A 26895-nucleotide genomic window follows, 5' to 3' on the forward strand; every position below is an offset into this window, starting at 1 on the left:
CCTAGGGCAAGGGGCTGGATCTAGAGACACAGTCCCTTTCCTGCTTCTGACTTGCAGATGCGTCACCAGGCATTACGCAGTCGGCAAGGACACCCCCATCTCCTAGATCCCAACATACGGCCACAGAAGAGGCAGTCAGGATAGGGCTTAAGATATTTCTGGCTGGTATCTGAAGACTACAGCCAGCTGGCTTCATTCACTAAGTTTTCTAAATCTAGATAATCTTTGCTGCCAGATACAGCTTTTGGACTTTCCATCCCTCCTGCTTCACTTTCATTGGAGGAAACGGGGAGCAGCTGTTTGAACTACACATGCAGCCTTGAACGGCCAAATATCCTCTGTTCCGAGCTAAGCCCACAGGAGTGAGGTGAAAGCTGCTGCTGCAGAAGGAGAGGATGGGAAAGAAGGCAGCTGATAACGTAGCACCTCTCTCCTCCTACCCTACAGCAGCAAGGGCAGCTCTGCAGCTTTCTGCAGGGGTAGGAACGAGATGTGGGCATTAGTGCAGGCAGTATGGGATAGAGAACCAGCTAGCTGCTGCGTGCCAAGACCTTGTTTCAGTCCCTGTGCTGAGGTCAGGGTATCCTGCATGCAACTACAGAGGACCTGAGGTCATCTGGGATTTGATATCCTTTGCTTGCAAAGCCATCATAGCTCTTTGAGTGCCTTCCAAACATCTTGCAGTCCTGTTCCTTCCCTTCTCTTCCACCCACAAGGAGTGGGTACAGTTGAGAATGAGTTCTTTCCAGCTGCTGTTTGTAACATTGTCATGTCATTAATGGAAAGGAGTTTTTGTTCTTGATCTGGAGGATTAAAGGATTAAAAGGCAGAAATATTCCAATCTCTAAGTGGGTCATAAACCCCTATTCTACAGCCTGTGAATAGAGCATATTGTAATGCAGTAACTGTAATAATAACTAAAGTAATAATACATATAATGCATTTTGATGTATTTTTTAATTAAATGGCAAAATACCATAGTCTTCTTTCACTTGATTCTGGTATAATACAGTTTTAATGCATAAACACAAGCTCTGTGATAGCGTGATTTATTAATAACATCATGTTATTTTATTATAATCAAATAGTTAATTGTGATCCCATTAGGTAGATCTGGTGGCAGTGCTTTCTTGCACACTTTTTTTTTTTTTTTTCAGTTCCAAAGTAGCTACTTGAGCTAAGCTATTTATGTTAGATGGGTGCCTCACATTCAGTATGGGTTTGATTGTATTTTTGTTTGTCTCAGAAAGTTTAAGCTAATGCAGTTTAACTGTTTTTCAGAAGGCGGATAAGGAAAAAGAGAGGTTCTTTTTGCCCACATTTGGAGAAATCATGCCATTATCTCATGTATTAGCCACCTTGTGCATGTTACTGTAATTGTCTTTCACTACACGAATACATATTTCTTTCATAGTCCTCTGTACCATGCCATGCTTAGGAAGGATGCTGTTGATAAATTGATACAGCTTGTAAGTTGTACATTACATAGCAGTAACTTGTACGTTTCTGAAATTTTGTTATCTATGGAATAGAAAAGGCGCTGTTCCCATAGGGATATCAAAGAACCTATTTTAATATCACTTTTATATCAATGCTCAGGCATCCACTGCATTTTAGAGATTGAAAAAAAGCAAACAAAATCAGTCATTGCTCTCAGCCAATTTTAACCTGACTTTGAGGTGCTTAGCATTTGCCTCTGTTGTTGTTCAATGCAGAGGGGCAGAGGACTGTGTTTTGACAATAGTTTTTGTTTTGTTTTGTTTTGTTTTTGCGAACAGTTTTCTTTGAAATATACAGATGAAAATGTACGACAATAGCTGGGCAGCAGCTGGGCAATGTAGCAGCACCTCAGTTGAGCCAAAGGTCAAGTGGCACTGACCCCTACATCTCCTGGGATGGTAGCATTCCCCATGTAGATTAGGTCTTGCTCTGGGAGGATGACTTACAGAGGGAAGTCCAAATTCTGGTGGCTTGTCTTTGAATGGGATTAGCAATTGATGAAATTAACAGTGGAAAAAAACTGGACTGTGAGAATAGAGAACTCAGAGAATAGTATGCAGGCAGTATGTAAAAAGTAAAAGGTTGATAGAGCTGCTTGGTCCTTCAATTTTTATTCAGTTTAGTATGATGCTTAAAGTTTAAGGAATAAAAAACCCTCCTCTTTGAAACTGTTTTATCCAAAAATAGAGCTAGTGAGAAAAATGTGAACTGACTTTACCAAAAATATCACCTATGTTGTGAACAATTCTCAGCTATCTTAAAGCAAAGAAGTTTGATTACTCCTTCGCTCTCTTGCACTGTTTCTGTTCAGTGGGGGACCAGCATTTCATGGGGAAGGACGCAGACCACTGAGAGCATGCTGCTTCCATGCAGCACATTAAAACATCTCAGATCTTTCCTAAATAATTTATTCCTGCAGCAGAGAATAATACCAGACTGTACTGAGTGATCCTGACAGCAACAAGAAGCAAGGAGAGAGGGGAATGGCACCACAGGGTGACACAGCATGCAGCTGGCTGTTCCCTCTGACTTGTCCACTCTGGTTCTGCAACCCCAGAGTCTGGATCTTGGTTTTCCATTTTGCTCCTGCCATGCACCCAGCATCTTTCACATAGCTTTTCCTTATCCTCTGAAAGGGCAAATCAGCCTTATCATTACTCTTCTTGTAATCCCTTTTACACCCCATGCATTCTGAAGGCCTTTCTCTATTGCCTGTGTACATTTCAGTAGCTCAGTCACAAGGGCTGCCCATTGACTGGCCCTATATATCTTAGCTGTACCATTAAAATAGTCAGTCTGAGACAGTGCCAAAATTTCTTACCTTGGGCTCCTTGACTGTAAAACAGTCTGTGAGCAGACTCGACATCCAAAAAGTAGTCCATTTTGATGGAACTTTATTTGTGTGTACAATACTCTGGTCTGGATGATCAGTCAGATTCCTGGGAAAAAAATAGAGATGTCAGACAGAAAAGTTGGTGAGTTTCTTTGTGGAAAGAATAGTGTAGGCAGTCATTAAAGGTTGTAGTTTGGCATATTAGTGTCAAAACATTTTCAAATCACTATTCATAGAACTTCACAAGTATCCTTTTCTATTTTGGGATATTTGGTTTAAATCTTTGTCTAAAGACATAAGAGAAAAATACTGCTACAGTGTTAGCAAGGTTCCTGGTACCTTTCCAGAACAATCACCTTTATTCTTGCCACAGTCTCCATTTCTTACAGTACATACTTAGATTACTCTGCCTGTTACATTTGCTCTTAAAAATGGGAGCAGAAGAGCTTGGGGGTGCCACGGACAGCAGCAATGCCAGGACCTCCGAGCAGACTCCATTGTAATAGACTACAGTAAAGACAGCATTAGTGCTGCTCACAACAAAACACAGCACTAAGAAGGAAGACAAAAGGTTGTACTTTGTTGGACATTTCATTCTGCCTAAACAGGCAGAAACCAACCTTTCCTTACTCCTTCGTACTTACTGACCAGAAGTAGCAGCAGAACATCCCACCATCAGTTTTAAAAGAGGTGATAAGAACAACCGTTAAGAAATGGTAGGATACTCCTATCACTGCATGTTAGTTAAGGTTTATGTTTTTGGCATTCTTCAGAACCTTGGATCTGTTTAAATCCTAGGTTACATTTGACAAAGATGCACACTGAATCAAGTGTGTCTCTGCCAGGCAGAGTTCCCAGGATTATGCACATACCTGACCCTTCTCCAGTCAGGTTCTTGCTATCTCCTGCATTTTCCTCTTTTCTCACCAACTCACATAAAAACCCAAGATTTGAAGAAAAGTCACAACCCAGATCTCTCCTCCACACCTCAGTTAGTTACAGCATATAATCATGAGCATACAAACAGTTCTGCACAACATTTACTTTAAGACAGACAGACAAAAATACCTCTAGTCCTTTTCTGTACAAACCTAACAGAAAGGTTTGGGCAGGGAGACCGAGACCCTTGCTTCAAGCAATTCCTTTAATTATGCTGGCAAAAATCAAGAAACCAAGGTTCCAAAACTTTTTCTTTTTTCTTTATTTTGGTTTTCATCGATCAACATGCAGTCCTTTGTAAAATTCCGAACCCTACCCCGATGAGGAAACTTTTAAAATTCCTCAGCAATTCACTTGGCTGTAGCACTCCCAGACCAGAAATGATACTTACTGCAAAATATCAAGAGCTGGCTGGCAGTCGTGTAAGCTCCAGTAGTTTCAAGGAAGGTTTCTTTGATCTTACTAAATGTCCCCAGTGTAAGCAAACAATTTTGACTGTTTGATTGGAACTCTGATGAATAATGCATAACGTCAACTGGACTTCCTTTATCAGATAAAAATGGCCAGGAGATGCTGTTACTTAGCAACAGGAGGTGACACTATGATCATCTCCTCCACTCCCCCTCACCCTTCATACTGAAAAATTAAGCCCCTGGTTTTGATTTGATAAAAACTTTCCTCAGGAAAAAAAAAAAAAAAAAAAAAAAAAAAACCTGCATCAAGTTTCCTTAAGAATTTGTTTTTTCTCTCTGATCTTCCTCATTGCAGCTTGTATTCTGAGATACTTTGAAGTGTTTCATAATTATTAACCGTAACATTGTGTTTTGTCTAACAATTTGCTTCCAGTAAGCAAAACACCTACTTTCTTCATCATTTACCACAAGGGTAATGAGACTGTTAAATGTTTTGCTATGAATATAATGCAAACACTGCCTTGAAAATAATCGTTTCTTATCTGGTACTGCTTGTTGGACAAGGCATACAGAAAAAACAACACAAAAACATTCCACTGATGCTATGAAATATATAGATTATCCAGAAATCTCTCCTATTCCAGAATTCCTACTTTAAGTAATTAATTCATTCTTGAAGGTGCTATAACATCTGATACAAGCATTCTCTAGGAATCATTGCGTTTCTGCATAACATACAGCTTTATATAAAATACACGATGTAGCTTTTTGCAGGAAATACACATTGATCGAAAGCAAAAGCACTATGAAAGATTTTTAAAATAAATAAATAAAAGCACATACAGGAGATAAGTACTTACCACTGTTACTGACCTCTTTCCATCCTACTGTTATGGAATAAGACTAAGCAAATGCAACCTAGTCTGTGAGACGGAATGAACAGCTTCTAATTTTCACTTCAACCTCAAAATCAAGAGTACTGAATAGAGAAAGGTGACGGATCTGCTGTTTTATATTATCATGAAATGAAAGCTCTTAGCACAGATCTGAGTAGAACTGCTTTTTTTTTATACTACATTAGCCTGCTAATTTGAAGAAATTGAAAGGCTTTGTTTTACTGTCTTTTATCTGTTCTCTTTACTACCCCCACAATTTAATTTGCATTTAAAATTATTCTTATGTCTCCACTGCACTCCAAGGTGTGGAGCATTTTCTAATCATGATGAATGTTCAGTGTGGTTTTTGTGCAGTGCCACTTTTATTCTGAGCCAGAAACATGGTGAGTAATTATAATTGCCAGCTATTTTCTAGAATGAAATACAGAGTGGTTGTCTGATGCAGTTTCTGATTTTTCCTCCATTTAGCAGTGCATTGCAACAAACTCCTCAGTCAAAGCATCAGTAAAAACATAAATCAAATAGCACAGTGTCATGTCATGATAGCTTAAACATGCACATTCACAGACCGTGAAAGCAGAATACGATTCTGCTAAGATCTTTTTAATAATAATATACCTTTTCCAAGTTTGAAAGTGGGTTTGGACAGTTAATAAACTGAAATACAGCACAGTTATTTCTTGATGGCTTCCAGTTCATCCAGATTAATATTTCTGGAGTCGCACATTGTTTGGAACCTAGATGAAGCCAAGCACTAGGAGCTGACAAAAGCAATGCTATTAAGTTGCACAGGACATCCCTCATGAGAGGGCTAGGAGCCTACTTCTTCCATCAGTTCTTAGAATAGTTCCCCAAAGCCTGATCAGAAAGTGACAAAGGCAGGGATAAAAGTGATCCTTTGATAATTTTTGTCGCAGAAGTTCTGTCCAAGAGAACTGTCAGGAAACAATCAGACTTAGTCTTCCCTTGTTTGCAGATATTCTGCTCAAGAGATCAGCTATAAACGCCTCTGAAATGCACTGCCACCAAACCTAAATGATGCTCAAAACTGGAGGTTCTGAAAGGTCAGATTTTTGTTTCAGCATCAGACAGCTGTTTAAATCATATACCAAGGACTTTTTGACTTTTAAGAAGAAGCCCAAAAAGATAAATAAACTCTCAGACTACGGGTTATTTGGTACAGGTTAGAAAGTAAGATTCACTCTGAGCAGATCATTGCAGGGATTTCCACTCTAAGGTTTCTTAAATGCTTCTTTGAAGCATCCATACACTACTGAAGGTATGGGTGAGCTATATGGGCTTCAGATAGAATCAGGCATGGCTGTGCCTACACTGGCACCCTACTAAATGTGGTTGGATTGAGTAGGCATCTCTCAGTGCTACCTTAGTGGTGGATCTAGCTTATGCAAAGTGTTCCTGTTTTCAGAGTTGTGACGAGCATTTTCATTCCTAAACTCAAATTAAAGCAAAACCAAACAGCAATAACAACTCAAGCCTTCCACTATGCATTGTGGAGGGCTGCTTGCACCTTACTGCTTGTATTTGAGAGAGTTTATGTTTGCCCTGATGACTACTGAACAATAGGTCCTTCCAAACTGTCCTCTGATAATTATTGGATCCATTATCTTTTGAACCAGGGACTGATCCAAACTAGTTGCCTCTTTAGCCCTACTGACTTTCTTCAGCAGAAAACCAGAAAAAAAGAAAGACTGGCAATGGAGAATGGAAGACAGAAGAAAACTATCCTTCATGTTCTGCAAGGATATCTGCTACTTGCTAGCAATACCTTTTTTTTTTTTTTTTTTTAGAGCTACTGGATCTCTTAGTCCAAAGGAGGCTGAGAACAATATAACTTTGCATGCTGGAGAATGTTTTATAACACCTGTCAATTAGCCTTTGCTGTGTTCTTCTGGTCCTCTTTGTCATCACCCTTTCAATCTGCATTGTTATCTTCCAACTTGACTGATATGCGCAGTGTTTGAAATTACCAGCAACCTCTCTAATGACCATTGCATAATCAACCATCTTGATACATTCATCCATTTCAGGGATTTATAGCTCACTTTAAATTATTGTGCAGTAGTTCTGACAGCTGCCAAGAGCTCTCTCTGACTATGTAATACTTAGCAACAAGAAAGATAACAGTGCCTTTTATTTATATGCTTCTGTGGCATTCATCGCCATGAGGGAAATCCTTGCCTGCCTGGTTACAAAGCCTTTAGAATGGTAGCATAGGCCCACATTTGACCCTCAGTCCCTCAAATAGGGAAATCCATTACCTCCAGTTGAGCTGAAAAGCCTGCATGTCTAGAAACATGTTCAGGTGAAACAGATCTGTTCTGTGTTGAATATAGTCCCCAGATCAGGGTTCACATATCCTTGAAGCTCATTCTGAAAGTTTGGCACTGAACATTTGAAATAATGTAGGGTGCATTGAAATGTGTTCTCTGTCTTTGTTTCCAAGAACATCAGAGCACCCCACACGGCAGGACAGGGAAGTGCAACAGCAGCCAGAACCAGAAACTGCTTTCCAGCTATTTGAAAGCTTCCCTGTGCTCTACCAACCCCTGAAGCCAAACTTGCAAAACCTCTGCTATTGGCCAGACCTCTTATCAGCACAGATCCCTATGTCCCCATAATCAATGCAATGGTTTTGTAATATACACAGATACCCCCAGAGGACTAGACTGAGATTGAACTCTTTGTGAGGTAGACTATAAAACCATCCAACCGACCTCAGAAAAATATTTGGAGAAACATTGTCATGCTTTGGAAAACTCTGAAGCTGGCATTCCTCATCAGGAGCTTAAGTAACCTACTGCATCACATTTGACTTTTTCCCAAATTAAAAAAAAAAAAAAAGAAAACCAAAAAAATCCAACCATCCCTCAAGAGGAAAGTAATTGAACACTTGGCATTTAAAAGAAGTGAGTAGCCTTCTGGTTTTCTAACAGTCAGATACATGTAGGCAAGAGGGCTGTTTTTTTTTTTTCCTACCCTGAATTCTCTATTGAGAACATAACTGTTACTGTAATGACTCAGAGCCTCAGGAAAAAAAAAAAAAAGAAGAAAAAAAAAAAGTCTGCTGCCGACAAACATTAATACTAACCTGAAAGAAAGTGGGAGAGAGAATGTAATGTGTGACTGAAGAAGTGTAGGCAAGGTGATTATTACAGAGACTTGTTTCCTGAGGGATACATTCAGAATAAAGGAAGAATATAAAAGTTTAAGCCCCTAAGCTATGAAAAGTAGCGTGTTTTTTTTTTTTTTTTTAAATCATAATTATCAGTTTTGTGCTTAGATATATTAAAAAGAGAGGATTGCTAGCAAAATTAGGACACAAATATGTTCTCTATTTCTTATTTGTAATGCAAGACAAATGTGTCACACAGGACGCGATAAAACAAAAATATTTAAATGAGTGTTACATGCGCTTGACAGTGACAGAGACTAACACTGATGTTTTCAGAAGTTTCGACAGGATTTTGTACAAATCCATTTTGGTGTCCCCAAGCTGAAACCACTTCCGAGTTATAGAAGAGTTATCAAGAATAAGAGGAACTCCCAGCGTGGATGTATTTGTTTCTGATATTTCTGCCATAAAAATGATCAATATCCAGAAACACTGAAGAGAGTATAAAGGTATTCTGGCTCTTGAAATCAGTGGAAAGTTTATTTTTGGCTTTTGTAGCATCAGGGTCACATTCTCATTATTTAGCTCTGAAGCAAGCATTGCACACTTTCCAAAGCAGAAAAGATGATCTTGAAAAGAGAAAGCTTCAGCATCCAGTGACACAAACAAGAAGTTCAAAAAGTTATTATCTGAGAAAATCTTAAAATGCTGTCACGGAGAACAAAGGTTAGACACCCTGCATAGAAGAAGTCTATTCTAAGATGATATATGGCACTTTGATATGCCTTCATTTGAGGGAGGAGAACTTGAAGTCATAATTATATGATAAACATATTAGGGAAGAGAGATTTTGGGAGCACATGTATGTTAAAGATGAGTTCTTCAGTCCTTATACAGGCAGAAATTCTTCCGCATTAAATAGACTTCGTCATCTTCCTCTATTACATGATCAGATTATCATTTTTTTCCCTATAACAAACCACACAGGAAAAAAAAGACAAAAAAATACATTCCTAAATTCATTCCCACAGGTGACATGGGGGGTAAGCAGAGAAATGCAGAGCTGTCTAGAGCAGGGAACAGGATGAAACTAGTAAAACAGATTTTTTGGTGAAGCTTTCCTCCATAGCGCTGCCAGTACACAGCAGTCATGGAGGGGGAGGTATCCCTTTTGGCTTCCTTACTTTTCTAGGAGTTTTTGCAAGGGAACTTTAAAAGGTTCAAAGGAGCAGCCAAAAAACGTAAGAGGAATCCAGCAAAATCATCCATCCTCTACACCTTCTTAGGACTGAGCAGTCCCCAGAGCTTACACTAGCCCCGACACCAAGGATGGTGTGATTGCTGAAAACAGGATAAGGAATGATTTTAATTTGCCGTTGATTAAAACACCAGTGCATGTACCAATGAATACAGTCTTAACCTTCATCAAAAGAGGGGTAAAACCCAACACAGGGAGACTGAAAACAAATGTGTATTTACAGTCTTTACAGCCTTCTGATGGCCTCTGAGAAATTGCACTGCTAGTGGATCATTCCTAAATCTAGTTTCAGTTGGCTGCTGGTTGTAAGTGGGATAAACAACTCTGAAATAACTGAGCAGCTGGACATAAGCAGTGTAACATGATTAAATTTGATAAAAACCTAGGAACTGCAATCTGGTTAGAACAAAATCAAATGAATTCTTGCCAACTGAATTTATGTAAGGAAAAGATGTAACAATGGAGTATAAATGAAGTTACAAAGTATAGTTTGTATATGTCAAATAACATGATGAGATTTAATATTCATGGGGCACCAAGCATACATAGATAAATAATGTATATGAATGCCAGTCTCTGAATAATTTACATAAAATCAATCTCCTTTCCTGTTTCTACATTGTGCTATCCTCCAAAAACTGCATCAACTTCCGATACAGTTTTCAAAGATTTTCAGACTGCATTTTTAATGTTTCACGTCGCTAGGAGAATAGATCAACAACAAGAGCTTCAGAAAAAAACATCCACCTGTCTTTTGTTTCCTACCCTGCACTGCCCTTGAGCTACTGAAAAGCCACATATTTTGCAGTAGGAACATTTACAGGACTTGTAATGAAATGTGTGAATGTAATTGACAAAATCATCCCGATACCTCAAGCATTCCTGGACACATATCACTGTACCTCAGTACTGGAGTCATTCCAAAGATTGCATCTGCCTTTTACTTAGCTTGGACGCAGTTTTCTGTGTGCAAGTTGGATATTTTTGTGCATTTCAAATATGCAAGTATATGCAACTACATATTGCTGTGCTTTCCTGACTTTAATCAAAGGATTTGATCCTGCATAGCGCAGAGCTACGCAATGTCAAAAATGACGAGCAAAGTAGCAAGCCAGAGGAACCTAATTCTTTCTTAATGACAGCAAGACCGTAGAGCTGTCAAGTTACTTCTGCCTTGTGGCAAAAGTATGGTCTAAAAGAGGAATATGTACTGTAGCTATGTGCTCCATTAGCATGATGGGGACTACAGTAGTTCTCCTGTCTCCTCAGACATGCCTGTTTTCTGCCCACGTCCTCCTCCTTTTTCACCACACACTGCAGACTTGGGAGAGCACTTCAAGCTCTTCATGTTGCTCATGATTTCAAAGAATTTCTGCTTGCCTTTGAGGAAAACCACTTTGCACTTTCAGTAGGAATCTGTAGGACTAACACCAAATTTGCATTCCAACATGGAATATCTAATGCAGATCCTCTCCTCCAGTTCCTTTAACTTGACAGAAGATCAGGTCTTTCAGCACAATGTTGGACCAGAGCTGGTTTCTAAAAAACAGCATTAGCTGAGGACAAATCTAGTGTCTTATGGGTTGCACTTATTTTCAGTCAAACCCTTTGAGAAAAAATAATATGTTGATTCTGTTGCCCACCTTTCACTAATTATTGGAGACAGTACAATCACATGAGGTGCACCCGCATGAACTGTCAGAACAGCATGTACAGGAAGGCGGCAAATAATTGCCTTGATGAGTGACATTTCACAGTCTATGGGTGGCCTTCTCAAGATGTTTGCTCAGTGTCCCCCCAGCTGATAAGTAATTTTAATAAAACATTGTCTTTAGGAGAATGAAAAAGGCACGTGTGTCACAGCCCAGAGGCTAGAGTTTTTATTTTTTTTAAATAATTTCACAGGTGCTTGACTGAAAACTTACTAAAAGTCAATGGAAAGTGTACTGCTTCAGTTTCATTCCTTATGGGCTAGATCCTTCTCTTATGGGATTCTTTAAGAAACACTGACAGTTATAACATTAAGCCTCCTAGTTAGATCTCATTTGTGTGTTATATAGTAGCCATTTCTGAAACATTTACCTTTTTTGGTAGCAACAACAAAAACTGTCCCTTGTATGGCACACATACAATCCACACACAACTTCCAGGGACCTGAATGCCAGCAAACAGCACAGCTGGTGCCCTGCTCTTGGTCATGCTTGACATGAGAGAGAGTTTTAACATCAGATAGTTACAGGCTTAGATGACATGTTGTGATACGACTTGCACCTCTTAGCTTTTTGACATGATTGTGTGGGAGTTCATAGCGTATCTGTAAATTGAGGGCTCATGCTCTGCTGATTTCCAGTATTCAGACCAAGCAAACGTGGAAGAGAGCAAACAAACAGAAAAGCCTGGCCTGAAAACCAGGTCTTGTCAGTTCTGTTGCAATCAGGGTGTGCACAGCAGCAATTGCAGGACAAAGTTTTCCTTGGGTTACTGCTGCACAGATTTACAGATAGTGCACAGGAGGAGGGGTTGCCTGATAGCTCCCACGTTGCACAACAGGAAGAAATGTGAAGCTTGGAGCAGCTGTGGAAGTTCAGTCCTGAAGCTACAAAGATACATATTTTGTAGAGGTCAGTGCCTCTGCAGAGAAGTGAAGGTGATGCCTGGTCTGTTAACATAGCTCCACTGTGTTTTTAAGAGAAATATGACTTTAATACATTCCTCTCCTGTATAAAAGACTCCCCGGGTAATAATAACAATGAAAAGCCCTCCCCCCAGTGTTTTCTTTTTAAACACATCAAGCATCAGAAAAGCTGTCATTTTAGACCAACTTCTGCCCATCCCTATGGCAACTAATGGAAGCATTTAATACCATATATACAAAATGTAATTTGCTCCCCCGCCATCTCTAGTTTTACTCTTCTTTTTATGCTAAAATTGCTCCATGACGCCTACAATGTTTGGAAAATGCTTCTGAAGTGACATGCGTAAGAGGTTCAACGTCACTGGAAAAAAAAAGGCTCAAGTGACCAATTAAAAATGGTGGTTTTGAAAATGCAGTTGAGGAAACACAGACCAAAAATATATTGACTGAGCGGTCATATTTGTAGTTTTCAAAAGCCCAGTATTAAAACTAACAATGCCTTTGGAAAAGAAGAGAGGGGGTGGAAATCAAACACTGATGATCATACCAGGAGCAGTTACAGTATTTAATAGATTTGCAGGCTGCAATCAGAGGTCCCTGTCATACAAAAAACTTTCAAAGCTACTAAGCAGTCTCTGGAAATCCTTCCTCTGCCTGTCCCCTCAGCAAGGACAGCTGTCACCTGCAAAGTCCTTTGACTAGCTTTATAGTAGGCTTAGAGAAATGAACAATTGTGCAGAATTTTTTGCCTCTTAGTGATGCCCAGCATGGGCCAGAAAGAGAGAAGTACAAACTGACTTTGGAGAATGTTTTTTTCCAGTGTTTCTTTTGGGGTGTACAGAGGAACGTGAGCTTCTGCTGCAGAGCTAAGTGGAAGCAACACCATTTGAATGGTGGCTGAAGCCAGCCAGTGCTAGGTACATCCTGTAAATAACCTTTCTTGCAGCTTCCTTGTGCTAGTCCTCCAGCGCACACAGGCATAGACCATTGGCAAGTACCTATAGTATATAGTATATATACACCTCCAAGTGTGATTCAATGAGATGAAGGCATAACCAAGTGCATTTTTATCAAGGGAACCACATTTCAAAATAAAGTTAAGAATAACTGACCAGGGTTTTGCAAGGTTTGACCCCATATGAAAAACTGCCTCTCTGGAACCACAAGTGGTGGGGAGATAAAAATAGAAACATGCTGAAAATGGGTAGGACAGAGGCTAGAGGAAGGAGACAACTGCTGTGTGGAGTGAATACTGCAGCATGCTGTAAATTAGTTGGCAGTAACCCTATGATGTGTATTTAATGTACTTCTTGTTTGGCTTATACAATACTACAAGAAGCTCAGGTTGTTTCATGCATACAGACAAAGACAGTCTCAGGTCCTAAACTGAAATTCACTTACTCCATCAAAGACCTGGTATTCAAGCTGTTTTAGAATTAGGATAGAGAGGGCCTCTAGCAGGAAACCATGGAAGAAATATATTTTATACCCAAGTTCCTCAAACACTATTCCACAAAATCATCCAACAACATTTTTTTTCCTTTTTTTTTTTTTTTTTTCCTTCTCCTCATGTGGCTGAGCAAGGAACCTGTACAGCATATGTGTGTACCATGGCTTGCTTCCCTTCCTTGGCAGGGCTGTACAAAGGGGACGAGTGGACTTGGGCACCACCCCTTATCCTGCTCATCCAGGTTCACACAGCCAGGGAAGTACTTCAGCTGGGAAGCTATTCTCCCGGGGCTCTGTATTTTGTCAGCAGCCAGCAAAATTCAGCTACACCAGAGGTTACATCAGAGCAATCCAAGAGAGCCTCCTGCCTCCCTTTCCTCACTGCTTTTCTGAGGAGCCTGTGGAAATGATCTCTCCATGAGAATTTTCCTTTTCCTCCTTCAGACCCAAAGTGGCTGGTCATTTGTTCTTCAACATTCACGACTCACAGAGAGGCTTCAATGGATCTTATAAATGACAATGAGGCATCTGGGTGTAGAAATAAGGGAGAATAGGCTGTTCTTGACTTAGGTTTAGCTCAAAAATGGGATAAGCTGTACTACTAAATTAAATTGTGTCTTAACCAAAGGGAATACAGGGACAGTATCTGTAACAGCTCTCTATTGTATTTGTCAGGCTCCTTTAGCCAAATGCTAGCACTGCCGAAATCAATGTGTTTTATGCCTGAATTCTGTGAGCCCACTGTTTGACCCCATGTGAATAGCACATACTGGGAGACATTAACATTTTTTAGTTAGGTGAACTTTCACTACCAGGTTGTAATTTTCCTCTCAATGCCTGGAGCCTATGAGAAAATGCAATTTGCCGGAAACAATTGTAAAAGCCTGAGGAGGTAAGGACTGGAACACACAAATAGTATGTGTTTATTAAAAGAAAGATGTAGTGTGCTCTCCAGAAAAGGGATTACTGTGGAAGGAAAGTCTTTGAAGGCAGCACTTAATGTGGAGTTGCAGTCTAAACGACAAACAGCATAGTGGAATATATCAACAAAAGGACAATGACCAACAGTAACAAAAGCACAGATTCACAGAAACACAAGACAGAAGGGGACCTCGAGATATTATCTCTTCTCTGTGCAATGAGGCAAAATTAACCTCACCTAGCTCATTCTTCACTGATGTTTCTCTAACCTCCACTTTAAAACCTCCCTTGAAAGACAGCACGACCTTCCTGGTAGGCCTTTCTAGTGTTACAATACCCTTAGGGTTCTTATTTCCCTTCTTAAAATTGCCCAATTTCTTTGCTACAAATTGAACTTTTTTTTCCCTTTTCCTCTGGTGCATATAGTGAATAATTGAGCAACATGATGTGACTAGAAACACTCACGTAGAAATAACTTATTCAATTACTTTGCTGAAGGGAGAATTACAGTCTTCTCTGGGTGACTAGAAAGCCACCATGAGACTGTGAAATGGGAGAACCTTTGAAAGAGCACAGCTGACCATTTTCTTCTCAACGAAGAACGTGTATGAGATGCTCAAAGCAAATCTGCGTAGCCCCTCAAGCACTCTCCTCTTCAATCCCTGTTTGTCTTCTGTAAAGACGTTTTCCTAAGTTTTGTCAACTCAGAGAGGGATTTTGTTTAGTTTATTTAATAATCCATTGAACTATGCAATCATCTGGAGAACTGTGACAGAGAGATACTGCCATTATTCGTTTAAAAGGCCCCAAAGCCTGCTTATCATTACTATTCTAATAAGAACTCTTGTTTTCACATCCAGGACTTATTTACTCTTACAACTCATGCATATTTCTGTAATAAATAAATTCCTGTCATCTATTCTCAGACCACCTTCTGCCTCTGAGGGTTTCTATACCCACCAGTTTGATTTGTTCCCTCTACGTCATATTCAGTAGATGAAGCTGGGCTGGGGCAATTCCACGTCTGATTCCAAAGGGATTGTAAGATAGAAGGGCTCTGAGACAATAGGCAATCACAGAGGAAAGACACACCCCCACCCCCACCTCCCCAGAAACAAGTATCCAAGTGGAACTGCAGTGATAGGTATTTGATTTGGGTTGGTTAATAAACACTGAGCAGGATAAAAGCTAAAACTTGGCAAGTGTAAAATAGACTGGCTCAAGCATCCCCCTGGGTGCTGTGCCTCTTCTGCTGCAAAAGCTGGGCTTGCCTCTTCGCTGCTGCTGGGGAATTGGAAGAGTTGAAACAACAACTGCTTCTTCTGGGAGGACTGAAACTCCCCAGCAGTAGCTACTTGGCAAAGCAAAGGATCAAAGCAGAGCTCTGTAGCCACTCCTGTTATAGGGCTCCCTTCCTGCCCTGCTGCACTATGAAACATTGCTTTGCCTAAATCTAGAGCTGGCTGTGAGAGCCCAGTCCTGACCTGAGGGGTACAGGAGATCATATCTCCATGACATAATTAACTGAATGACTTCCTTCTGCTGTGATTAGAAGGGACAGCTCCAGCCCAGATGCTCCTCAGTTTGCCGCAGATCTGGATTTTGCTGAGACATTTAGCTAAGCACTGTGTATGTCTCCTTTAAACAATCTTCAGAAAATAATTTACATTTTATACTATTTCACTACCGTTATTCTCCATAATTTGCCTGATTCCCTAATGCCCACAGTCATAACTCAAAAGTCCCAGTGTGTCAGGCAATACAAAAATAATCCCTGCCTGAAAGAATCTAACACCTAAATATTTTCTCATTGAAATCAATAGCAAAAGCTCCTGGGCCTACTTGCTCAATGAGAGAAAAAAAGGGAACAACAGAGAGAGCAGGTGGTTTGTTATCATTAGTTGGATACCGGAGCAGGCCTGCTGCATTTTGCCATTGTTTTAGCTCACAGGCATAACACACAAGCACTTCTAAGATTTCAGTAAGGTATAACCATGCTGTATTTCTTCCCTAGGTGACCAGGTGCCATGTTCCCCCTTTCCCAATACTTCTTCATTGCTGCTGCTCTTTTGGGATTCATTTTCTAAATATTTCTTCCTTTCTGTAAATATTCAACTTCTGTTGCTCCACCATTCACTAAGACCCAACCACATGAGATTCAGGACACTAACTTTTGACGATAAGAAGGGGAAAAAATACATAATGTAGACAAGCAGCATAAACAGCACTGTGCTTGCTCTGTGTCCTCCAGGACATGACCATTCTGGCTCCAGCACATGAAGTGGCATGATAATTACAGGCAGGACAATGTCTTTCACATCTTGATTGCTGCCACACATCATCCCCTGCATCAGAGCAAGGGTTGGCAGCTGTAACTTGGGTGCCAGATATTGTCTCTAAAAAGATGCTGTAAAGATGAGCAGTGGCATTGAGAGAGGCCTCACTAGGTGGCTGTAATCGTCAGCCTCTGACTCCCTAACCAGATGCCATTTTTCTGTTACACAGCATTTGGCCCTCATGGGTTCCAACTAGCACATACACAATCTAACTTTGAAAAGTAGAAGCTGGACTGTTCTTCACTCTGATCTGTCTTAGAAATCACTAAGGCTGGGACATACTGGAAGATATACTGAAATACAGGTTCAAGTAAATAGCTGGAGAGGTGTCCCCCTAGCAAACAGATGAGATGGAGAGACCCATCTACCTATGAAATCGATAGAGAAAACGGAATTCTTTCCGTCTGGAAACTCTGTAGCACAAAGTGTCTATTGGGAATGCATACATACAAAAATAGAGATGCATGCATCTCTATTTTACATGTAAAAAAGCATGTAAAACAAACTTAAGCAATAGAAAGTATTTCTCCTTTCTGCCCAGTTTGTTCATCTCCAGTGTGACAAATGATGATCCAATGATGAAACATGGAAATAGCTCCCCTGACCCACATGTACTGCTCTGCCACACATGGACTCACTAAAGCTGCAGAGGTGTGTTTTTCACTCATCTAGCTTTGGAAAAAGTATGCCTTTTCTCCAGTCATTCTTTGGCAAAGTGCAGTATATCTAATTTTGTTAAATTCCAAAACACACTGTGCTTGTACTTGTAGGTGTAAGTAGAATGTCAAGGATGAGTCAAAGATTAATACGTAAATTATAGAGTGCAAAATGGGAATTATAGTTTTAAATATCACATTAAGAACTAGGAAGTATTTACCTAGTCAAAAGTACTACTTGCTCTGTAATTGGCAAAATGCTATTCCTTTAGTTAAAAGAGATTCATTAACAGCTCCAGGTTCAAGCAGGAGAAATGCATAGGATGGAGCGGTAATTCGATGAGAGACTTGTACGAACTTTAGCATAACCCTTATTCATCACAGCACTCACTTCAATATAAGGCTACATTTCGATTCTGTCTGCTTCCACTGGTCTGCAGAACAAGGATGAACATAAGACCGTACTTAGGATAACAGCTGCTTGGCTAGTTTCTTTCCTTAAAAGATATTTCTTCTTTCATTATTGCACTGTAAGATTATCAAGTAATAAGTTGTCTGCTTTCACCAATCTACCCCTCAAAAATCTTCACTTACCTTACTGTCCTGTTTTTCCTTCCATTCTTATAAAGCTTTCTTTTGCTTTCTTATTAAAAACAAACAAACAAACAAAAAAAATGGCTACTTTATCAGCAATCTCAAAAACCCACCCACCCAACCAACACAAAGACATACACCTATAAATGATGCTGTCAGTGCTTCCCACTTTCTCATTTTCATCTTTTGCCTCATATCTTTAGTTATTAACTCTCCATGTTAGGACCACTTTTTTTCCTGTGTGCACACAATGCCTTTATCATACCAGGGGCTTTTAGATGGTCTGGTAAATAAATGAATAAATAAAGCATAAAAGATTAGAGTTTTAGCTAGCTTGTTAATTTCTCACTGTCATTAAGCACATCACATGGCAATGGCTCAAGAATATTTTTTACACTTGGATGAAGACATATTAACGATACCTTATCTGATTTTCAGACTAACAAGTGGAAGTGTTTCTATGATGATTAGAAGCAAGTTTCATCTGCTTCTCAGAGACCTACCAACTACCTTCTGGTTCAGTAATCGATGGCCTGTGAGTCCAGTACTGTTCAAATCCCATGCTTTCAGCTACTGATACTTTGCACTGTTCATTAGCTGCTGAAAAACAAGATATAAAAATAAAACTTTAGGAAACAGACTTATTTAGACTTGTGAACTGAGTGTAGAGAACCCTGCCAAAAATTATTTTTATAATAAAGGAAAGGAGGTTCATCAGTGAAAAAGTTCCAAAGACCAGATCTTCAAAAACCTTTCATTTTTGTAAGTTAAAAATACTGAATAGCTACACACACACACACACTTATTTTTAGGAGAATCTATTAAATAGCACTTCTCTTCATCAGCCAGCTCCAACATACTTTACTCCAAAGCATCCGCTTCATATTTTAGCGAGTCTTAAGATGATATTTACTCTATACTTTACTGTTTAGTCCTCTACTCAGCAGAGCATATCCTATACAGGCAATTGCTAAAGGAGGTAACCAGAAAAGAAAAACAGAGATGAGAAATCTCAAGGTAAGCTATTGTCCTTGTGCTTCCCAGAAATCCTTGAAAAAGTCAAGACTATGTTTACAGAAAAAAAAAAAGTCCAAGCTATCCTCCAAACAGGTTTTTCTCTATAGAATTTCTTGTTTTCCTTCCAGCTATTTCTTACATGAAGGAGACTCAGACACTTATTTTGCTGTCTCCTAATGCAACTCACTTGTTCTAATTTGTGGATGTGTCAGAAAAAAAGTCCTCTATCTTTAGATACAATTCTACTGCCCAAGTCTCTGCTATAAAACTGGAAAGGTGACTAGACAAACTTTGAACTGGCACTTCGTATATGTACATGAAATGGAGGAAATGAAGGTAGCTGAATATTTATTGTAGCTGAGAGATGGTTGCTATTTTAATTTTTTGGATTCCAATTTAAGCCTCTGCCACATCTACTCCTGAGCATCTCACAAACAAGACAATTCACAGTATGACATTCCTAGGAAATAATGAGGTAGTGGCTATGTAATTTGAAAGTTCAGATTTATTTATTTATTTGTTTTGTGACTGTGCCAAGTGGTATCAAAGCCTGTCAGCATCTTGTTAAGGGAGCAATCCATAGAAAAGAACTAAAGAAAAATCAGAATACATAAGGTTTATTCAAGTGTTGCACAAGATAAAATCACTAATAGGAGCTACCATGTTGAAAGTAGGATTTTGAAAAATCTGCCTATGGCCAATTCTAATTTTATGATTTCAAGGTATAGGAAGGAGATTGAATCACTAAGTAATTAGGAAAAGGAACATGGGCTGGAATTTAACTTCAGTAGTTAGATTTCAACAGCAGTATCAAGGGAAGCTTCCATCCCTGAAAGAGGTCAAAGTCACCAAGACAAAAAGTTTCAACCTGCAAAAATAACAAGCAACAGAAATTACTCTTACTGAAACTTCCTAAAATGGAAAGGGACACTGTGAAACACTTAAGTTAATGTGAAGCGTGTCTTCTAGTAAGATTTAGAGAATACAAAATTTACGTCTATCATAACAAAATTCCAATAATAAAGGGCCAGTGAGAAGACCATTAGCCCTATTCTTGTGGCTGTAAATAGGAAATGAGATCTCCCAAGCTAGTCAACTGCAAGGGAATTCACACACCCTTTCAGGTACATGCTTTTGCAGATACATAATCACCTACGTGAATGTGGGCAGTTCACGTGAGCTGATCCCCCTCTGCAGGCAGGCACATAGGAGTATTATAATGAAGTAGCAATTCGCTCTGCATCTTGGCTTTAATTATGATATATAGGAAGAGTTGTTCATCTGCAGCATGTTCATAATGGGCCTTACAAATTGTTAGTAACATGAAAAAACATACTGGCATATTAAACCTGAGGACTTTGTGTGACTGCATATGCTGTCTTCCTTCTTACCCCCAGAATACCAAGGTGGTCAGACTGGGACAAAAGTTCAGACTGGCTTTCAGAAAGTCATGTGAAAACCCGTTTTGGGATTAAAAGAAGAGTATATGTAACAGCCATTAGGAAAGGTTTGCCTTTGCTGGTAACTCTCAGTACACAGTTGGAGAAGTTAAATTAGCCTTTGAGACAGGATTTACAGACCTGACTTTTAAAGAACAAATCATAAAGAATTGAATATCCTTATTTTTCCCCTCTTCTTTCTGCCCTTTTGATCCCTTTTTAGCATGATCTCATTGAGCCATCTGCTTCCTGTCTGTATAAAGCAAGCAGTCTGTATGGGTAAGGGTCTTCTTCAGATTATTTGCCATGTTGAAAACAAGAAGTGTTCCTGGACTGTTTTTAATAATGGAAAATGTGGTTTCTCAGGCACAAATCAAAAGCATGATAAAGAATATTAAAAAGGAGAAAACAAAATTTCCAGTAGTTAATGTTCTGATGCAACAAAGTTCAGAATGCCAGCTGTGTATAATCTGAAAGAGCATCAAGAGAACATCATAATAAAAGTGAATAGATTCCCTGTTGATCATACAAGAAACCTAAAAAAACAAAACAAAACAAAACAAACACAAAAAAAAAAACAATCCATAGGTTAAGTACATCTCAAATTTTGTATGCATCTATAGAAACTGGTCTAGTAACACCTGTTCCTGGGGTAGCACTGTTGATTTGCGAGAACACCAGGGGAAGAACACAACCAGAGAGAAGTATATGCATTTCATTACCCTAACATTGAGTTTTGGCTACATTATGCCTAATTTCATTTTGGTCCAAAAAATATATTAGTGCCTGGAAACTTATTACCATTTATAAAAACCTTCTGTCATCAGAAGGACAGATTATCCCTTGAGCTAACAAGTGCTTTTTTGTGCAAAAAGGGTGATGAAACTTGATTCAAACTCATTCTCTTTTCCACTATATGATGCTGTCCTACAACATCCCTATTAAATATTCCTATTTCATAAGACTCATCTCGATAATACCAACACGCAAAGGAAATATGTAGTGGATTCCTACAAACCTGTTACTAGAACAGCCCATACCAAATGTTTGAATTTTTAGATAATGTCTGTTATTTCAATATTTGCTACATAATTGTTATAATAATGACTAAGAACATATTCAATCACTACGCTGTTTGACAAACACCATTTAAAATTGAATGTTGCTTTTTTTTGTTTTTTTAATAAGATACCATCATGTATTGCATACAGTGTCTCTATTAGCAACATTACTGCAGCACAATTTCTTTTCTGGTTGTCCTCTTCTTACTCTAAATTCTTTCTTGTTATTACTGAAAGGCAGGAGTACTTCTACAAAGGCTGACGAGCATACTGTGACTCTATACACATGCTGGAAGGCAAAACTTAAATTTCCAGCATACTACTAGATTATGCATTTCTGTGTACATGCAAAAATACGTACTTGTTCATGGAACTCTGATACTTCCAGAAGTCAACATCTGTTCACAGAAGTGGCTATTGGCATGCACTTATCTGTGAATCACTATGCAAATATATGCAACTGCAGTAAAAGAAGTCCCTAGAAAATTTGAAGAAATACATTTACTTCTGCAGAGTTAAAATTTTGAGGCGACTGATGGGCCCATTGTCACAACCCGTATGGAAGCCGGTTACCTTCTTTTTCCACTGAGAAGGTAAAATATTATTCTACAAGAAGCATAAGATTTAACACAGAAATTCCCAATTCTGATATTGTTTTGATTAATCCTGTGTCATTGTGGATCAGTACAGTATGTCCCCAAGGGAATCAGGCCCGGACAATGAAAGTGGTACAGAGTGAAAGTGATATTATTTACCAGAAAGAGTGGATCCTCTATTGGTAGACACTGTTCAAGAGACAGTAGAATAATCATCTAAAGATGCCTTTATAAAAATCAATCCTCTGTTCACACTCATGGAACCATGCAACCAAAGAGTCAGTCAAAACAATGTTCTCTTAGCTGCTTGTTAATGGTGCTGGTCAGATGATTGTGATTAAGGACCAACCAGGATAGTCCTGACTGAGGCTGATTTCATGATGTTTCTTAAAAGAAATGCATTGCTCTGCTAAATATTAAAAGTTTTTTCTACGTGGAGGGCTGCTAGTATGGGCTATAACTTTTCAGGACCTATGTCAGAATGCTAAAAGCTTTAAACAACCTGTTCAGAGCTGCTGCTTGATAATGAGTCAGCTGCTTCTATGCTGGACATTGTACAACAAGCACAAGTAATCTTGCCCTCCGATCATGCCCTGTCAAACCACAGGGGTCTAAAGAAGTAGCTTAAGACATGGGCTTAAGCAAAGGCATACACCCTGCTTTAAAAAGCAGATAAAGCATGCGACAGATGCTTTGTGACAATTTACAAGCAGTATATGCTGACCTGTTTTTTTGTGATTATGTTGAACAGTTTTTCATGATTATGTTGGTTTGATTTAATTCAAAGACACAGACAAAACCTGAAATATTTGTTAAAAGTAATATACCTGCTGATAAACACCCTCAGGTCAGTTAGTGATAAAACCAGAATTGTCAACTGTGAAGATCTTATTTCTGGGCTCCAGTCAAGCTGCTAAAATTTCTTTGGCCAGCGTTGGAGACTAAGATCAAAACAACTCCAGTGACTATACAAACTGTTCACAGGCCAGATATTAAGAAGCCAAATAAATTGCCATAAAGTTCAGCTGGTGAAAGCTAAAGGAAACTTGCATCACCCTGTCACCATAACATTGTAAAGAATAAAGATATCTTCTGCTAATATAAGACACCCAAAGTCATTCTTCCGTGCTTGCTTTTCTCTCTATTGCTCATATTGTTTTAAGACCTTTCCATGTTCAGGATATATTGCCTGCACCCATAGGTTGAGCTTGAAGGATTCATGAGGAATCACTGTGCTTGGAGGTTTGAGGGTATAGAAATCATGCTATTATGCAGCAAGTAGGGACACAAACCCCTGCACAAAGGGGCTCAGCTCAGAGGCTCCAGATGAAGCTTGCTCTTACTGATATAAATAGAAGCTTACAGTGTTATCATTAAAATAATTTGCCCCTCACACATTGAAACCTTGAATACATTCATACAACAACTAAACAATGCAAATTGATTCCCCTACAATTGATCTGATAGTGTAGAAGACTTGCCCGTAGATTACCAGGGGAAACCTGCAGGGGAACAGGAAAGAGAAACTCCTGGTTTCTCACATTGCATCCAATACTTCCTACTGGGAAAGTGATTTTCTACTATGGCATATCATAGCATTTTAATGGTAATCTGGACCGGGACCTGTTAGAACATGGTGAAGCTTCTCACTCCTTGTAGCTATGCTTCTGGGTAAAACAGCACATGCACGGGAGTGTACACAGACAAAATAAAAATGAAACAAATACTTAGGTAAGTTTTTTTTTGGTACGCAACCAAAACACTTACTCAGTCTCAAAAGCCCAAAACACGATGGGCAAACAATTGGCTGACAGGTAGGGCTCAAAGGGTTGTGGTAAGTGGGGCCACATCAGGCTAGTGGTCGGTCACTAGTGGGGTCCCCCAAGGCTCCATTTTAGGGCCAGTCCTCTTCTGTGTTTTTATAAGTGATTTGGATGTAGGACTAGAAGGTGTTTTGAGCAAATTTGCTGATGACACCAAACTTGGACGAGTTGTTGACTCGGATGAGGGTGGAAAGGCCTTGCAGAGAGATCTGGACAGATTGGAGAGCTGGGCGATCACCAACCACATGAAGATTAACAAAAGCAAGTGCCAGGTCCTGCACCTGGGACGGGGCAACCCTGGCTATACGTACAGACTGGGTGACGAGACGCTGGAGAGCAGTCCCACAGAGAGGGATCTGGGGGTTGTGGTTGACAGCAAGCTGAATACGAGTCAGCACTGTGCCTTGGCAGCCAGGAGGGCCAACCGTATCCTGGGGTGCATCAAGCACGGCACTGCTAGTCAGTCGAGGGAACTGGTTGTCCTGTTCTACTCTAGTGCAGCCTCACCTCGAGTACTGTGTGCAGTTCTGGGCACCACAGTACAAAAAGGACATGAAACTATTGGAGAGCGTTCAGAGAAGGGCTATGGGGATGGTGAAGGGCCTAGAGGGGAAGACTATGAGGAGCAGCTGAGGTCACTTGGCCTGTTCACTCTAGAAAAGAGGAGGCTGATGGGAGACCTCATCACAGTCTACAGCTTCCTCACAATGGGGAGTGGAGGGGCAGGTGCCGATCTATTCTCTTTAGTGACCAGTAATAGGACCGCAGGGAATGGTGCCAAGTTGTGGCAGGGGACATTCAGGCTGGATATCAGGAAGAGGTTCTTCACCAAGAGGGTGGTTGCACACTGGAACAGGCTCCCCAGGGAGGTAGTCACAGCACCAAGCCTTTTGGAGTTTAAGAAGCATTTGGACTGTGCTCTTAGTCATATGGTCTGAATTTTTGGGTAGACCTGTGTGGAGTCAGGAGTTGGACTCGATTACCCTTATGGGTCCCTTCCAATTTGGGATATTCTATGATTCTATGAAGATGTACTCTGAGTCCCGTGGTGAAGATAAAGGCAGTGGAGTGTAGACAGAAAAATTCCCAACAAGTTCAATGGGGTCACTATTTCCTCCGGCATGTCTTGCTTTTTCTATTATTGCTTCTTCTAGCTGACCTCACCATGAGGTACCTTTGCAGGCACCATGGTGATGTTCAACCTCCCATAGCCAGTGAATATGTGCTCCTTGTACATACCAGAAATTCAGCCTTCAGCTTGATCCAGAGTTCTGTGTTCGTCACTGCACTAGTTACATGACAAATAGCTCCATTTAAGCATTTTCTCACTGTGTCATCGCACACTGATATCTCACTGCTGACACCAACACATAGTGTATCTTGCTGTTCTGCTCACTTGTGGGTTGTCCATTTGCTGGGGATAAGTGCTGTAGCCAGTGCATATTCTGACATTTGAAGGATTATACAGGGCAGAAGGTTATAGAAATAAGTTATTATTAACATTTTCTATGTCATCCAGATCATAGCTGGTCTGAAATATCAAGTGAAAAAGCTTCTATGCTGTGATAGAGAAATATTTTTTGAATTTGGGTCGATTTTACCAAAGCATCTGTTCTTAGAAATAGCTGTGGTGGGGGTGCATGACAAACAAACCTGAAAACATCAAAACATTGTACTCTGACATTTTTGATAGTGATATATTTTGCTTCAAGCACAAAACAACTTTTTCATTTGAAATGACTTTCAAAAAGTATTTTAAAATTATTCAAAAAGCTCAAATTGAAAAACACACTCTGTTTCAGACCAATCAAGAAAGTTCTTTACCACAAGTGATTCTTTTTAGTTCTTCATTCTGTGAATTTTTTTTTTTAATATTCATCATCTGAAATCAAAATTACTTCTTTATTTTTCTATTGCTGCCAGCAAATCAAGAAACCCTTCTTCACATTCAGCTGTGATCCTGGACCCAATTTAAAAGAATATTTAAACATGTCCTCAACTCTAAGGCTAAGGTAAGTACCTGTTCAGGTTCTGCACTGAATAACTATGATTTCCAGGTATGTCAAACTGTTAAGCTTAGCAAGGCCTCAACAGCTCCCCTTTCCCCTCTTCAGATCTTACAAATAATTTTACTTCATTGCCCAGTGGAAAGACAAAGATGGTGTTTTAGAAATTATGAGAAGATGACACATTTCAAAGATGCTGTTCCTGACTTTTTGGCCTTAAGAAAGGGAACAAATAAAACAAGGTCAACAATTCTGTGTTTAGAGATTATGTGAGTTTTCTTGGGCATCTGAAGGGTTCTTCTCCTCTGATAAATAATATCTGTGTGAAAGGATGGATCTAAAGGCACAGAAGCAAGGACTGAGTAAAAAAAAAAAAGACTTTTTTTCTTTTTTTTCTTTTTTTCCAGAAGATGTCTGAGCAATTAAGTTACCATTATCCCTGCTCTGCCAACCAACCTCTATACAAATTGATTAGGCAATCAAGCTTAAACTGAAGTCCAGTTCTTCATTTTTGTATAGTTTAAACATGTTTTGGAAGAGACTAGGCTCCATTTGTATATACATATATTTAAAAAAATAACACATTTCAATATAAAACACTTTTCAAGCTGCTTATATTTTATACATACACATGCATTTCACACATCAGGGGAAGAAGCATGCAGAACCAACCACAAGCAGTTAACAGACTCCTAGCACCCTTCCTTTGTTCAGCTCCCACAAGTTTCTGCTGCTGGTGGGTGTAGGTCTTTTGAACTTCTCCAAAGCAACAAAAGACTGTAGATCAGTGCATTTAACCACGTACTTTCCTGAGTTGCAAGCAGAACAGCTCTTGACTTGAAGAGGAGTATGCATCCAAGGACATGCTGGTGAGCAGCTCACAGCATTCC

At 39.6% G+C, this 26895-nt stretch overlaps 1 protein-coding gene across 8 annotated transcripts in view; it reads right to left on the minus strand.

The window, feature by feature from the left end:
• The window catches only part of PHACTR1 (phosphatase and actin regulator 1), a 374079-nt gene that overhangs the window by 311148 nt on the left and 36036 nt on the right, over window positions 1-26895 (minus strand). For 7 of the 8 annotated variants that reach the window (XM_050708558.1, XM_050708552.1, XM_050708556.1 and 4 more), the window contains one exon: window positions 2822-2939. In XM_050708558.1, coding sequence (XP_050564515.1) covers window positions 2822-2882 — 61 coding nt within the window. In that variant the 5' untranslated portion in view covers window positions 2883-2939. Of the gene's footprint in view, window positions 1-2821; window positions 2940-18566; window positions 18664-26895 lie in introns of all 8 variants that reach the window. The other variant, XM_050708555.1, reaches the window with a different exon arrangement.

This window comes from Cygnus atratus, chromosome 2 (assembly GCF_013377495.2).
Source record: "Cygnus atratus isolate AKBS03 ecotype Queensland, Australia chromosome 2, CAtr_DNAZoo_HiC_assembly, whole genome shotgun sequence".
Taxonomy (NCBI): domain Eukaryota; kingdom Metazoa; phylum Chordata; class Aves; order Anseriformes; family Anatidae; genus Cygnus; species Cygnus atratus.